At 37.1% G+C, this 15,999-nt stretch overlaps 1 protein-coding gene across 1 annotated transcript in view; it reads left to right on the top strand.

Annotated features, from left to right (window-relative positions):
- KCND2 (potassium voltage-gated channel subfamily D member 2) overlaps positions 1 to 8,223 on the top strand; it is a 278,015-nt gene extending 269,792 nt beyond the window's left edge. Inside the window, exons 4-6 of the mRNA XM_062566844.1 lie at positions 1,335 to 1,430; positions 6,007 to 6,254; positions 8,046 to 8,223. Of these exons, the coding sequence (XP_062422828.1) occupies positions 1,335 to 1,430; positions 6,007 to 6,254; positions 8,046 to 8,223 (522 nt within the window). The remainder of the gene's footprint in view (positions 1 to 1,334; positions 1,431 to 6,006; positions 6,255 to 8,045) is intronic.
- Positions 8,224 to 15,999: the final 7,776 nt, after the last annotated feature.

Genomic DNA, 15,999 nt, shown 5'->3' with positions numbered 1-15,999 from the left:
GTAACCATATTTTTAGGGGCAGATCCCATAGAAGACTTCATTAAAACAGGAAACGTTTGCCTCCAGACATAAGGGAGATTCATCTAATTTTGCTTTAGACAGCTAAAGTATGGGTGACAAAATCTGGGTACCCTCCCTTCATTGCCAACAAGAGAAAAAAGGTAACTCCAGAGTATCATTCTCATGGGCAGATGTTGCAGAACAAGAAATGCTCTCTGGAAAGTATCTGCTTTTCTCAGTGATTACTTCCAACATGGGTGTCTACCTCGTAGATACCTAACGTCACCTGAGGCGAATCCCTGGCACCTTCCCCCAGCTGAGGATCCCAAGATGCAGCGTTGGGAGCCGGAGGCTGGGAATGGGATCCCCGACAATGCCATAGCTCCACAAGATGCCTGGAGACAGTGTCGGGGCTGCTCACAGCTAGCCAAGGGGGAGGACTGAAGACACAGTGTTTCTTAATTCCTACCACTTTCTGGGATTTAGGCAATTCCCTGAGGAATACAGGAGGCTTCCATTTTTCTATGCCCTTTCTGTTTTAAAAGTGTTAAAAAGCTTAACACTTTAACATATAGCCAGAAGGAGAAAGTGGCCATCCAGTTTAGAATAAAATCCTGGTAGTCAGAACATTCATCTCCTCCTCTGCTTGAAACAATTCAAATCCTTGAACTAAAGAGATACTAAATTGCTTAATTGCCAAGCAGATTTTAAATATCCCAGAGTTGAATATTTCCTATTCTCCTATTTCCTTCCTTATTTAGTTTGCTGCTTTCTAGTGAACAATTATGAAAGCAATTAATAAACAGTGGATGATTTCTACTTAATTCTTCATTCTGTGTCAGTAACATCTGCTGTACACTTTCCAAACTCAGCAGACTGGGATCACTGATGTGAATTTTTGTGTAAGCAGCAATACCACAAATTCTTCAGTGCTCTGAGATGATCCCAGGAGGGCAACTTGTTTAATTTCCTTCAAATGAGGCACATTCTCAGGAAAAAAAAAGTATTTTACTGTCACTTACATTTAAAGTATGCATTGATTCAACATTCAAAGCTAACATGTTGACTACCCTTATGAATTGTGCTAATTATCTATACATAAAAGATCTAAGAAGGAAACATTTAAAAGGAGTGCAGGGGAAGGATAGAAAATATTTTGATTAAAAAACAAACAAGCAAAAGAGTAATCATGTCCAAGCTAATTTGGGTTATACTATGTAGATAAAGCATTGCAGTTACGCTACAGTATACAATCCAGATTAGTTCTGATCAAATATTTGGATAAGAGCCCTCTTGTTCAGAAATGAGAATAATACAGTTCTATGTATTAACAGTCCTCCAGTGAAGAAGAACAGGCCTTTGTTAGCAAATCTGGTTCTTCCTTTGAAACACAGCACCACCACCTGCTTCACTGCCTGGAAAAAACCACGGTAAGAAAATGGAATTTATGGGAAAAACACTTCTAACCTCTAGTCTAATTCTGCTTTTTTTTTCAGTATTTCTTCTAATTAATAAACCTTTATATGACATCCATTAGCTAGGAAAAAATGCTATTATATCTTCTTTCAAAACATTATATCCACTGCATGTAAACAGCAGAAAGAGATCCTGGATAGGAGCCTCGTTTAGAGTAAAAGATTCTGGCATCAGTGAAATGGCATGAATATAGCCGAGCTGCAGATGTGACCTTCAGTATGGTTTTTCATATTCTGTGTAATATATCTTTTTTATTTTTCTGCAGTACTGCTTGTAGGCACAATTTGTAGTCCTTACACATTCAAAACTCTGCAGCCAAAGCAAGCTTTTGCTCGAGCAAATGTTGGGCACTATATAGGTGTTTCCTGTGATATGAGCATTATTCTGACTGCAGTGACTGCAAGAGAAGATCCCTGGGCATCTTATTTTGAAGCATCGATCATTTAATCCAGACGCAGGTGCAAAGCTTCAAAGGCTTTTGGCTTCAGTTTAGACACTGACATCCCTGTAGAAATCAGTGATGTAATTCATAAAAGCCCAAATACACTTATCTCAATTTGAAACTCCTTATCAATCAAAAGGACTGCTTACCATGCGCGCTCTGCCTTTTTCCTTGGTAAATACCTGGATAATTACACAGCTTTGAAGGATAGTAAATTACAGCAAAGTTACGATTCAGTAATAATTAAAATGTTGTGTTTACCAGTAGTATAATTCTGGACAGATAATGTCACAACAATAACACAAATGATGCCTAATTTTATATTTTTTCCTCTTTTATCATTTCCTAAGGAAGCTAAGAACATAAAGACTAGTTATGTTGAACTTAATCTTCATAGATTTAGTAAATAGGCATGCTAAAATTATCTCAATTTTTTTTATACTTTTGAGGGGTTATATTGCCATGTAGAATATTCCCTATCTTGTAGGTAAGTTGGTCAACATCTATTAAACTGCCATTTACAAATTTACATCTAATTTTATGGGTTTCAGCTGCATCTAAAAAATTATATGATAGTGGCCATCAGTATGCACCTTACCATGGCATTTCTTGACAAATGGTATAAAACCTAGATACCAAATTAGTAGGTGATGAATATCTGGATTATGAGGTAACTCCATAATTTTATCCATTTTTATACATAAGGAAGTACTGAAAGAAAAAAAAAAATCAGAGTTTCTCAATAGGATCCATCTGACCAGATACAAGCACCTACGTTGTCTAGACAGCTAGCTCAGATGTAGATTCCCCGACAAGCTCTGGCCTCCTTTAGGCCTAAATTTATCTGCATCTCAGAAATGCCTGTTCTGACCACTCAGGGAGTTTTGGGCAGTTATCTCAGATGTAAAAGCCCCTTCTGCTGATGCTTAACAGTAGGGAACATTAGCTGAATCCCCTCCTGTCTCTGACTGCATATGCCCGTCTATTCTGTCAACAGCATTTGGAAATCTAGCAAGTAACAATAAACGTCTCCTATCCATCCCTTAACACTCATGGCAGTTCTAGAACTGTGAAACAGAGAATCAAGTATTTTATTCTCAAAGGCCACTTACTTCATGGCTTTCTCCCTCAAAGCATGTCTCGATCCCTCCTTGAAATCAGCGTTTAAAGACACTTAGATACCTGTCAAAGTTAAAAAATTGCACCTCAGTGAAAATTTTGTTCTGAAACTTCTCTTTAACTTTTGAGTACATAGCAGAACTTTTTGCTATTTATTGTATCTTTATATTCTGGTTTTAGATTTTCATTAAAAGACACAGTAATGCTTCTGTTATACATGATAAAAAGAGGGTCATTGCAGAAGTCTTACTGCTACTGCTTGAAGAAGAGATGAAAAAATTTCCCCCCTACAAACATTAACAAGTTAAAATACAATGTAGATATGCCTATAATTAACTGTTTTCGTTTTGACAACATTTGCTTTTAAGCAAAATGGCCCAGTTGCTGTGTCATTTAGATAGTGATGTGTCATCTCACAGGTACTTATGTTTCCTTCATGCTGACGTTTGGAATATTCATTTATGATCTAACACGTTGTAGCATAAAATGTCTTGCTTCCTATTCATAGTATAATGCAGTTACCTAGTAAAGATTCAGGCTGGGTACTTTAGTAATATTTTTGAGACTTTTTGTGCTAGAACCCAGTAATAGCAATTTGCCTGCAATTGTTTCACCGTTGATTACAAACATATTTTAAAACGCCAGTAGTAGCCATAGGTCTTGTCAAACTCTCATAGAAATCATAGAAAAAAATCTAGTCATTTAGTGGGAGCTGGATTCAACACTAAAACTTTCACATTTCCTCTAATCATAGTAGTGGAACATGTAAGCCTTTTCTTTTTGTTTTTTTCAAACCATCCTCTTCTAACAAAAGAAAAAAAAGTCTATAAAGCAAGTATGATCTTATTTCTTAAATTTGCATATAATTTACTTCCTGATTTTCTTGGCTTTTGGGTCCAACTTCTGGCACTGTCCATACAACACATGAACAAAAAAATGTATGTAGGAGCTCCAAGTTGCATTCTGTTTGCAACTGCCTGGTCAGATCATGTATTCCAAATATTTATGCAGGAATTTGAAATTTTGTGGATCTTGTGGGATCTGGCATGTTGCTGATTCCCTCTATAGTAGCACAAGTGATACAGCTTCTTCCTTCCTTCATCTTTTGAAATATCATTTTGTGTGAGCATCAGCCTACAAAACTGTTTTTCATCTTGTCCAGTAATTTAAAGTCTGTAGAGTAAGATCTATTCTCCTCTAAGAAATACAGTGCAGGCCACAGATGCAATTCTATGAAAATTACATTCATAATGAAAGTAATTACACCAAAATTTTTTATTTTACAGGATAATTGTAGCTGATATAAGAACAGATAATTAATAAATACAGTCTAATATATTAATGTGAGCTGCTATATTATTTCAAAATGTTTCCAGTCTATATTAAAAGTTCACTCTACAACTCTTTTTAATGGCTACTGCTAATTGAATTCTTGTTGGTTGCTCCATGTTTAGGAAGCGCAAAATTACTTTCAGTCAGAAAACTAACAGAATTCTTGGCAAACATACTAGAAGCCATTGAATATAATCTAAAGATAGCTATTAGGTCATTTTTTTCCTCTGAATTTTATGTCCACTATGTGAACATATTTAGAATCTTGTTTTATGTCTGATGTATGCCTTATAAAAAGGGAATTTTCAAGTGAGTTCTCTCTTCCCATATCACTTGAAATCGGTATTCTTCAACACTGCTTGATTCCACACAAAATTATGTTTAGGCAAAGGAGAACAGAAGAAACGAAAATAATATTATACCTATGAAGATATTTCAATTTCTAGCAAAAATTTGGCTATAATTGTGACTCCCATGTGTTTCCCGTATTCTGTGAAAATGCAACAGGCATTGAAGCGAACGCAGAAACCTTGAAGCGAACAAGACTGTGAAGATTATAAAACAACCCAGAGCGTGCTTCTTTAGCCATTCCCAGGGTAGGCACAGTGATTCCTGCAGAACTGGGGAGATTTTTAAAAAGGAGGTTTTCTCAAATAATACATAAACATTTTAGTCTCTACTGGACATCTGGGTGGCTACTTTATAATTACTATAAATATTCTTTATTTGTTCCCTTTACTTTATAAGCCACATTGCTATTTCACACTTCTTAGCATACAAAGAAATTGTGGAAATCATTGCTTTGTGTGAAGAGCTCCCGAATCACATACTGAGTTAAAATAAACTGGCTATTGGCTGTAATTTTGATTCAGCTCTATGTAACCCTTTAAGATTACTGTCTGTGCTGAGTTTAAGCAGTTTGCATGAATGAAGACCATTTCATTTAATTAAAGTCTCTGTTTTCTAAACTGATTTTGGAATATTGATCTATCATAATTATATAACATATTAGGAACTTTTGGAGATTTTTTTTTATATCTTTCAGCTTCTCCTGATCTGTTTAATTATTTTTTTTCTTTTAAATAGATGCATACCTTGACAGATACTATTTCAAATCCTGATTTCTAACATGTAGTTCAAAATAAAGCTTTATAAACTAATTTGAAAAATACAAATTAGTTCTATTTTATTATAGTTTAATATAGTAAATATTATTTATTTCCAAATTACATTTAGGGCATTTACATAAGCTCCACTTACATTTTTATTAATAGTCATAATGCTCTATTTTGTGGCTCTCTGTAAATTATACATATAATAATACAACCTACATTATATTCATGTGATATTTTACAAAATAATTTAGATTATTTTTTTCATAGTTAAAGCTAGCAGTCTGAGCATTTCGTTCCTGTGCTTACTTTTTTTTTTTTTTTTTTTTTTTTTTTTTTTTTTTTTTTTTTGGTATTCAGCCCAGGCTAACACAGGCTAAACACTATAATCAAGACTAAGCTGTCTAACTTTCCCGGTCTATTCAAATGTGTCATTTCAAGCCTTTAAACAATCATTATTAATATGCTCACTTTAATTATCTTTGTGTGTGTGCTTTGTCCCTGTGTTGGATTCCTCCGGACTAGAATCATGAGTTTGTGGATGAACAAGTCTATGAAGAGAGCTGCATGGAGGTTTCTACAGTCAATAGACCCCCAAGCCACAGCCCCTCTCTCTCATCTCAACAAGGTGTTACCAGCACTTGCTGCTCACGGAGACATAAAAAGACTTACCGCATCCCAAACACCACCATCACTGGCAGCCGTCAAGGCAGCGTACAGGAGCTCAGCACCATCCAGATCCGATGTGTGGAGAGAACACCTCTGTCTAACAGGTACTTTATGTGCATCCGTGCTCCAAGAGCTGACCCACCCTTGTTTGTTAGAGAAGAGATGTAGATGGTTTTTGGCCTCCATAGGCAGCTTGTGAAGTTACAGGTTAAAGCAAAATAGCTGTCCAAAACTAGTACTGAAGTACTGTGGAGTACTGAAACACTTGTAAATGTCACTGATTTTGCTCCAAGTTTAATCTGAGCTAATAGAATCCTCTCTCTCTAATCCCTCTGTGCCCTTTCCTGTCCTCGCCACAAACTTTTTTGCAGTATTTGCAGAGAATAGCTTCTGGGAGTTCCAGACTAAACAGAGGCCTAACTATTACAAGCCATGATGAACACAAAATAAGAGGAAGCCCGCAGTAGAAAGATATGCAATTCAGATGTACAAGATGAGCAAAATGGAAGAAAGTTCTGTCACTGTCATTTCTATTAATTTGGTTTAGAAACACAGGCAGAATGACATTTCCTCACATTTTCACAGAAAAGGGAAATAAAACTAGATTCCCAGAGTCCTAAGTGCTCTAGTCTTGAAAAACTCTTCTTTATAAAAATGTGAAATAGATGAGAAAAATATATTTGTTGGTTTGAGGAGTTATTAAAACAGTGAAGAAAATGCAGTTCAAGAGGCTGTAGTGTGCTGAACATCTTTCTACTCTCATAAGTAAGCCATTTGGCTTTTAGGTATATCTGACCACCACCTCTGAAAATATAGCAAAGATCTCAGCAGACTCAAAAATGGTTTCTATTGAACTCAAATATATCTTCATTAAAAAAGAAGCATTTTCAGCACTAGTTACTATAGAGATTCTGTCTTGTTAAGTGACATTTTGAGTAGCTTACTGTAAGTAGTTAAGTTTGGATTTCACTTCCATGAACGATTCAGCAGCTTATCGCTGTTGAAGTTTTTCAGCTGTTTTGCAATGGGACATCTTGGCCAGCACAAAGCTGCAATCTTTGTCCTAGATTTTCAGGAAATATTCTGCCTGGATCCATTGTTCGTCTGCTAGAGGACTTCCCCACATCATACTTTTAGTCACAGAGTACACAAAAACACAAAGCACAAGCTTTATGCCAAAAACAAGGTCAAGCACAAAACATAGGGTGCAGTCTCACCTCAATAGAGCCTGAGTTTTATAAGTTTCTCGTAATGCTGAGGCACTGCTCTATGTCCTTATCGAACTAAGATACAGCAAGCCCAGGGGCACATTAACACAGCGTCAATCAGAGCATATAGTGTGGCACACTCAGTGCATAACCTCGCACAACCTCAGTAAGTGCACACAGTGTGATATACAGTGCAACAGTGAGACGCAACACCATGTCTCACTATTCAGGATACACAACATAAAAAGAGTTCTTTAAAATGATCATGGCGTAGAATTCAGTTGGAGACTGGGACTATCCCTTACTTTTTGTGTAACATATTCCTTGACTATTGTAAGCTCCATTTCTCCAGTCAACAGCCCAAATACCTTCCCTGCTCAGAAACATTTAGATGTTGAGCTCAGACCCTTTTATAAATACTGTTGGAAGGAAGGGAGAGAGGGGAACTGCTCATTGGCACAGCCAGAGGACCATCTGCTGCAGGGGCACCTAATGCAAAGGTTAGAGAGTGCACAGGGGTCTGGCTACTACTGCAAGCCTTCAGGGTCGAGTAATGACTGTGCTACTTGGTACCAAGCCTCTGAGCCCTCTAACATGACAGCATGAAGAGGACCAGCTGAGGTAGTGGGATATGGCACACTTTTGGTAAAATGGACTTTCTTCATGGATTTTTGTTTCTTCCTCCAGCCGATCCAGCTTAAATGCCAAAGTGGAAGAGTGTGTTAAACTAAACTGTGAGCAGCCTTACGTCACTACAGCAATAATTAGCATCCCGACACCTCCAGTCACCACACCTGAAGGAGATGATAGGCCAGAGTCTCCTGAGTATTCAGGAGGAAACATTGTCAGAGTATCTGCTTTATAAAATAAGGAATTATTTATAAATCAGAATAAAGACCATTTGCAAGCTGAGCTCTAGCAGTGAGAAAAGAGTTCTGAAGAACGGAAGAGCTGACAACGACAACGCCCCTTTGACGTGCGCGCCAGCAGCAACCGACCGAGAGGTTCAGGAGAAACAAACACTTTGGGTTTCAGTGTCGTAGTGCGTTAACCCGAATGGAGTTTCTACACACTGTTTGAACTGAAAACACAGTGGAAGCTTCTGTGACCATTCTGACTTACTATATGAGCACAATGAAATGTCCCCATTGATGCTTCTTCTTATCATGAGAGCTCTTTTTAGGAAAAAAAAAAAAAAAAAAAAAAAACACACAACACAAAAAATAGAAGCAAACCTGTGTTCCTGCTGAATGCAAAACAAGAAACATTTTGATAACATGTCTTTTTTTCCTGTTAAACCATAAACTTGTTGAGAGACTATGAAAAATGAAAGAAAAAATGCTCATAAGTTTGTACTGACTGAAAGAAATACAACCATAATGCATGCTGAAATTATTTGGAGCTGTGATCTCAGTTTATTTATGTTGTTTTTCAGATTAGGCATGATAAAATATTACTGTAGAAAGGGGCATTTCTGTGCACTTACAACATGCTGATTGTTAATGTTCCATGGTAGTTGTACAAATAACTTCCCTTCGAAAAATGCAGTATTTCTTATTCAAACACTCATTAGTGAACTGAAGGTGTTCAGTTAGTTCAATATTTATCATTGTTTTATCTTGCTTCCTAGGTACTGTTACAACTGCAATAAGTCATTGTACACCTGTTGTATCAGGAATCAGGATTTCTTTTTTAATAGATATTTTACACAACTTCATCTGCACTATAAACTTCTAATGGCAAACATTTAAATAATCTTATAGCCAAACTGCGCACCAAAAATGTGCTATTCAGTCATTGTTCTTTTTGTCCACTGTCCTCTATTTCTATGACAGTATGTTGTCCTTTCTAACACCACTGCACCTTTGGGGATTTCAAGGCTACTGAGGAATCGGCGCAGTTCGTTGTTCTGTAACCATCCTGCCTACTTTTGTACTTCCAGAACAAACCTCTCATCCTCATGCACTGTTACAGTATCAACCCCATTTGAATCAAAATTAAAACAAAGAAGGTTTTTTGAGATTAACAAGTACTCATCTCCAAGCTTCCTTTGCTAACTTTTTGCAGCATTCAGCGTATTGGCTATGTTGGAAGACACTGAAAAACATTCAGCGAAAATGATTGCTAAATTCTTTTTGTAAGTAGCTGTATCCTAAAACTTGAGAATTTAAATTGTGTTAAGATACTTTTTTACCTAACAACAGCAAGAATAATGGTTTGAGTCCCAAAGCTACAAAAGTATAACTGAGTTAAGTTGGAATTTTCCTATAAGAACAAGCCTAAAGGCCAGTATAAAGGCTCTACACATTATGGGATTTTTTGTTTAATTTTTAAGACTTTAATTTTAACAGAAACCTTTCTGATAAAAAAAGTCATCTTTCTTTATGAGGGTACAGTAAAAAGAGATCTATTGTAATGCTTTCTATATACATGGCATACCATACATCATATATATCACATATACATGAATTATATGCATATCAGTACACGCATATATACATCAAAACCACTGGATCAGAAATAAATGCATGTCTGCAAATGAAAATATTCATACAAATCTAAAGGCTCAGTTCATTAGAGGCTATTATTATAAATGATTAACATAATCTAAGTAGTATATGTTTCAGTACAGCATTTATCATTCTACTGACTTTAAAATTTAAAGTGAACACCAACTTAAAACTGTATCTTGCTGATTACATACTTTTTACTGCACACAAATACTGATATTTCTCCCTATCTGTCAGATATTGAAGTATAGATGATGGAATATGCCACAGTATATTCGCTAAAATACTAATAATGTCACATATGAGAATTAAATCACAATTAAAAATAGTATATAATGTAACACATTACTCTTTTATTGTTTACTTATTCAGAAACTTGGTTAATTTGCAATTAACTTTCCATTTTTTTGTGAAAACTAGAATAATTTATTCATTGCCAATTGAACTTCTAAATTTCTTCCAAAACTTGATAGAGTAGGAGCATGGATTGTCTTCTGATACAGCACGTACTCATTCTGAGTAACTCTGCTGAAGCCAATTATGTTTCTCTCCTCTGTTTTACCCAGTTACAAAACTGCACTAAATCTGCTGAAGCTGGTGGGTTATGTAAGTTTTACTGCAGGGTAAAGGGGAGGCAGAAGGGACCTAGAGCTTTTACTTGTATCCTACATCTACCCATAATTACTCAGAAAAAAAAGATATAGCTTGATCTCCACCCTTTGTTAAAGAAATTGTTGATAAAAAAACTGCCTTGATATTAACAATCTGTAACAATTTCTTCATGTCAATGGTACTTGAGTAGTTACATACGGAAAATAAGGCAAAAAGGTTGTTACTAAAATTCATTTGGGATTGACTGCAATACAGCTCAGGAAACCTCCTGTTTCCACCAGATCATGTCTCTCTTAAGAAATCTGGCCTCTATTCTTTTTCATATGGACTAAAAAACCTGCATAACAGCAATACATTTGCAGAACAGTTGAACCCCCTGAACCATCTTGTACTTTCATTGTTAAAATACAGCTTAAAGAATAATTTAATATGATTTTGCAGAATGCCGGTCCTGTCTCTGATTTCTATGTCACATGCAAAATCATTAATTTATTCTGAATTTGGGAAATACACATTATTTTGGTGTTTTAGGTGATTTAAATGCTGTTTTGGTAGTGAATGACTGTTGATGACTGTGTAAAATGCATCCGTACTGTACATGAAATGTAATTATTTCTGTGTATCATACAAAGAAACAAAGGTTGTTGTTTTTGACAATTTTGTTTAACAGTCATATATCGTATTTCAGAAGGCAGCATAATACATGTGTTATGCTGAATAAATAGACATTTGAGGAATATTTAAATAAAACATCTGCATGCTTGAATGGGTCAACCTGGTTTTGCAATAACTTATTCATGAAACTTTTTTTTTTCCTAACAAGACTCAAGAAACACTGAATCCGAGGGCAGCAAACGTCCTTGATGCAGTTCCCTAATGCAGAGCAGCCCTTTCTCTGTGCATCTGTGCAAGTGGCTAGCACATCTCCCTTCACAGGCTGCCCTTCCCTAGCAGAGCTACCACGAGGTGTCTTTTGTCATTTCTTATCCCAGCCTGCATCAGCAGGGAAAAAAAAACAAACAAAAAAACAAACAAACAAAAAAAAAAAAATAAAAAATAACCACAAACACGTTTCCAGCAAAGTGAACTCTGCCTCTTTATCTGCATTTTTTTGAAAGGCATCCACTATGTCCTGAACGCATCCAGACACCAACTGCTCTACTGAATCTCTCAGGCCACAGTATCACCTCAAATCTGACATCAAATTCCCCCAATAACATCACTGCACAGATGAGATCAATCTCCTTTTGTAGCATAATAGCAGATAACATACTGTGCATCACTTACAGCAGGAACTAACAACGCAGATTTTGCTGATTTATCAGTCATGTTCACTGTATTACTGGCATGCGTGACAACTACCTTCATCAGGAGCTTACTTTCACACTGATCTGTGAGGGAAAAGGCTTCTAATACAAGTAACACCTGTCTGTGAACCATCCTAGAGCAGCTTTAAAGAGAATGATTGTCCTCCAGCTACAGGATACAAACCAAACGCATACGCTTAAATTTTGAGGCTTTGGATATAATCACTGTAGAAACACACTCATTCTTGAGAGAACGTTTTCACAGTACAGAACACAATACAAATTGCACCTGCTCCAAGGAAGAGGGTGACTTTCAAATCAGAAATTGGTCTGGAGAAGAATAAATTGCAAAAACTCACAGGATCATAGAGATTTGGGCAGGGAGGGTGCTTAAGAGGTCATATACTTTCTCTCCTGCATCTGCTATCAATATGATTTTATTCTCCCATTGTTCATGGAAACATTTGAAGATTTTTAGGTGCTCTGGAATAGCAATTAAATATAATTACTCAATGGAAATGATAGTGGATTTGTAAACATATAGATAGGTACTGTAAATGCCTATCCTGAGCTGTCAGGAATGAACAAGATCAACATATTTAGAATTGATGAGGACTGTAAGATGTACCTAAGTACCTAGCCAGCTTACTTTAACTGCTTGCCTTCATTATTAAAGTACCCATTTTTACAGTACTTATGCACAGGAAAAAGCTGAAAGGATGCGAGCCCTGAACATAAAGCAAATAGCTGCATGCAAAATTATGAGCTGTTTAAGACATTCCAATATTTTTAAAGAAATGCAGTCAATCATAGGTGAGTTTTAAAGTTTTAGACAATCTCATTTCAATATAGCAATTCACATGAATTAAACATCATGTTCTAGTGGTAAAAATTTCAAAAAGTATTTGAAAATCCCTGCCTATATCATAATATAACTGTATAGTCACTCTGACCAAGTGTGTCTGTTTTTATTACTTATTCTTCATATATGTCCTTAGATTTATGGGGTGCTTTTACACAATGAACTATGTTATAGAGAACAGAACACATAATGATGCTTCCTCCATAAACTTTTGTTATATGACTTGCTGGCTGATGAAGTGATACCTTGTCCAAGGACCAAAAATAGTAAAGATTATCTCCTAAAAGTATCCTTATACTCCCTGAATCATTACTGCATGATGCCAAACTTAATAATCCACTGCTACGGAAACAGTTTCATTGATTCGATGTTGATTTACTGGGCTGAATGGGAATGCCTGACGTAGGGCAGGGGTTGACCCATTATCTAACACAGATGCTGTCCTCCACATTAAGTGAATGTCTGAGAAAAGCATTCAAAAGCAGCTCTGTAGCTGCACGTCACAACAAGATGTGGTTCATTACAACAAATTTTATGCTGCACAGAAGAAAGAATACACTATCATTCTCTTCTGGGTACTCCTGTGAGACTTACAGGAAAAGGAAATAAAATTATGAAGCAGCTTTCATTGCTGCAAGTATCTCTAAATGCTCCCCTTGCCAAACAACCACTCTCCTACTTATATCCTAAAGCCCTACAGGAAAAGAATACACTTAGCCAATCAGCTGAAGACTCTGAACTAGCCCTAGAAAAACAGGAAGACGTCACAGTCTGAACTCAGTAAAATAAAAAGTTTTAAGGAGTTCCAGTTCACAACTGAAACCTCAACGGACAAATGAGTCAATAGATACTCATGAGGCAATAGACCCTCAAAATAGGAGGAGACAGAGACATCAAACCTCTCAACCTTCCCTCACTTACTTCCCAGAATATTTACCAGTAAACTTTACAAGAAAAAGAATTCCTTTCAGCATTCCTGATGTGTGGTTCTTTACCCAAATTAAGCCATCACCTTTCTGAATACAGACTGGCTCAAGATCAGGAAAGGTTGCCCTGAGCAGAGGTTTGCGACCCTGGGGGTCCACAAACACTCGTCTGTGAGGCCTGTCCTATACTAAATGCGCCAAAATGATCCTACAGTGAGGGAACCCTTACCAATCATATTTTGAGAAACACTACCTCAACACCCTTTTCCTTCTTTGCATGGTGTTGGAGGGATTTGTCAGCTCCTGGACCTAGAATCTCCTGATTCAGCCATGATCTGATGAATCTCCCTCATCATTTGTTCAAACTAAGAGGCAATGAGCTGCTTTATTGCAAAAAATGAATAGATCCTAGAGACATGCACACTCTTACTTATCCTTGAGCATGTTCTTCCAGGGTACCCTACAAAACGTTGCTTGTATTCTAACCAAGGAATTTTATTGTAATGAGTGTGGCAACCCCCACAAGGGCCATACAAATACCTTCACCTGCTCCCCGTCACTGTTGAACCTAGGACGGTACAGTAACCTCCACGCTACACATGCCTTCTCCTGAAAATCCTCAGTTATGGATTTCACGTCTGTGCACCTCAAACCTCTTTTGTTAGACTAACAGCATTCTGGGGACTATTAACATCCATCTTTAAGCCTCAGGAAGAGCATCGCTAGAAGTCAATCATACATACACACTTACACATACATGCACATAACTCAAAATTTAGACAGAGTAGCAATATTGAGCTCTCACAAACCTAGCCTAGGAACCCTAATCCAGATAAGGAGACCCTAAAAAGGACTCCACCATACCTACCTTTCCCTAGAAAAAGGAGGAGCGTTTACCTCTAAGCTTGTCCCAGCAAGTGTACACTACTCACCCTTCTCAGACAGCTGAATTCCCACCCTCAGAATAATCTACCTATACCTAATGGCAGTGTTTGTTAATCACCTGGGAAACTTAAAATAAAGTGATCTTGCCTGTCAGTATCTCTAATTCTATCTGCAAACTTCTCCAGTGAATCTCCTTAGCCAAGCCTGCTTGCCATATATATTCCTTCATGAGCTCTAACCCTAACATGGAAAGATACCCAGGTAACCTGATTCCGAGCTTGCGGAATCCTCCCATGGGATGATATAACCTAACCTCAAGATAAGGATAGCTGAGGCACTGCTAAGGTAGGTTCCATATATATTCCTTTGGGATTAGGTGTAGCTCAGTTGGTTAGAGCATGGTGCTAATAATGCCGAGGTCGTAGGTTCAATCCCTGTTACGGGCCACTCGTTTGAGGGTTGGACTAGATGATCTCCAGAGGTCCCTTCAAACCTTACTGATTCTATGATACTCTGTGAACTTCAATTAATTTTCAGGATTTCCTGAGCAAAGAACTGGACCTCTTCCAGTAACATTTTCACTTTACTTAGGGTAAAATTCCCTAGGTTCAGATGTAATTTAGAAATCTGCATTAAAACAGCATCTGCATATAGCAGAAATGTCTGAGTTGAAGTTAAGATTGCTTACACCGTAAAATACTGCTAAGGCCTAGACTTTCAACTGATAAAGCTCGCTGAAATATTACTCAAGCCTCTCTGAGTTAGAAGTAGGTAAGCACAATCTAAGGTTTCCTACACTAGTAGTATAACAGCTGCCTGGATGTACATTTTTATTTGGAAGGGGCTGAAATTTAGAATTATCACAGGGTCTAGCAAGCAACAACAAAAGACAACCCACAATGAAAACTTTCCTACAACAAAAAAATCAAGAAGCAATGGCTCAATCCACTGTGTAGCCTCACAGTAGCACAGGTCACAGTAGCACTCCAAAGTCTACATCCAGGCTTTCCTAGATACATCATCCTCTTTTTCTACATAAGGCCACTGTGCATAACTGCAGAAATGCTGCCCGGGATAAGCAGCGGGAAGGACAGAAGTCTGCTGTATAAGTAAAGTAAGTCTGGGCATAACAGACTTTCCGAACAGCGCATGAGAATACATTTCTGACAAGGAAATTCCAGAGGAAAAACAAATTGAGAAGGATCTTTTGGGGAGGGAAAGATGAGCAGGAGAGTGACAAAAACAGAAGGGTAATCTTGCTTGCAATGGTACCTGTGAAATAATTACACCCCCATAGAGACTGCTAAAAGAAACAAACAAAAACCCACACAACTGAAGAGCTGTCATCCTAATTTCATGATGCTTTGGCAACTTTCTTAGAAGTAATAGGAAAAAAAAATGAAATTCGCAGTTCATTTCTCCATGACAGAACAAGTAGAATAGGTAAAAACATGTCAAATTAACTCACAGTAGGAGGAGAACCCCTCCGCACCCACCCAAAGCACTCATATTCTAGTTCTTTACAATAAAAAAAAGCCA

Source organism: Rhea pennata, chromosome 1 (assembly GCF_028389875.1).
Source record: "Rhea pennata isolate bPtePen1 chromosome 1, bPtePen1.pri, whole genome shotgun sequence".
NCBI classification, from domain to species: Eukaryota; Metazoa; Chordata; class Aves; order Rheiformes; family Rheidae; genus Rhea; species Rhea pennata.
This window is presented reverse-complemented; position numbering and strand designations above follow the sequence as displayed.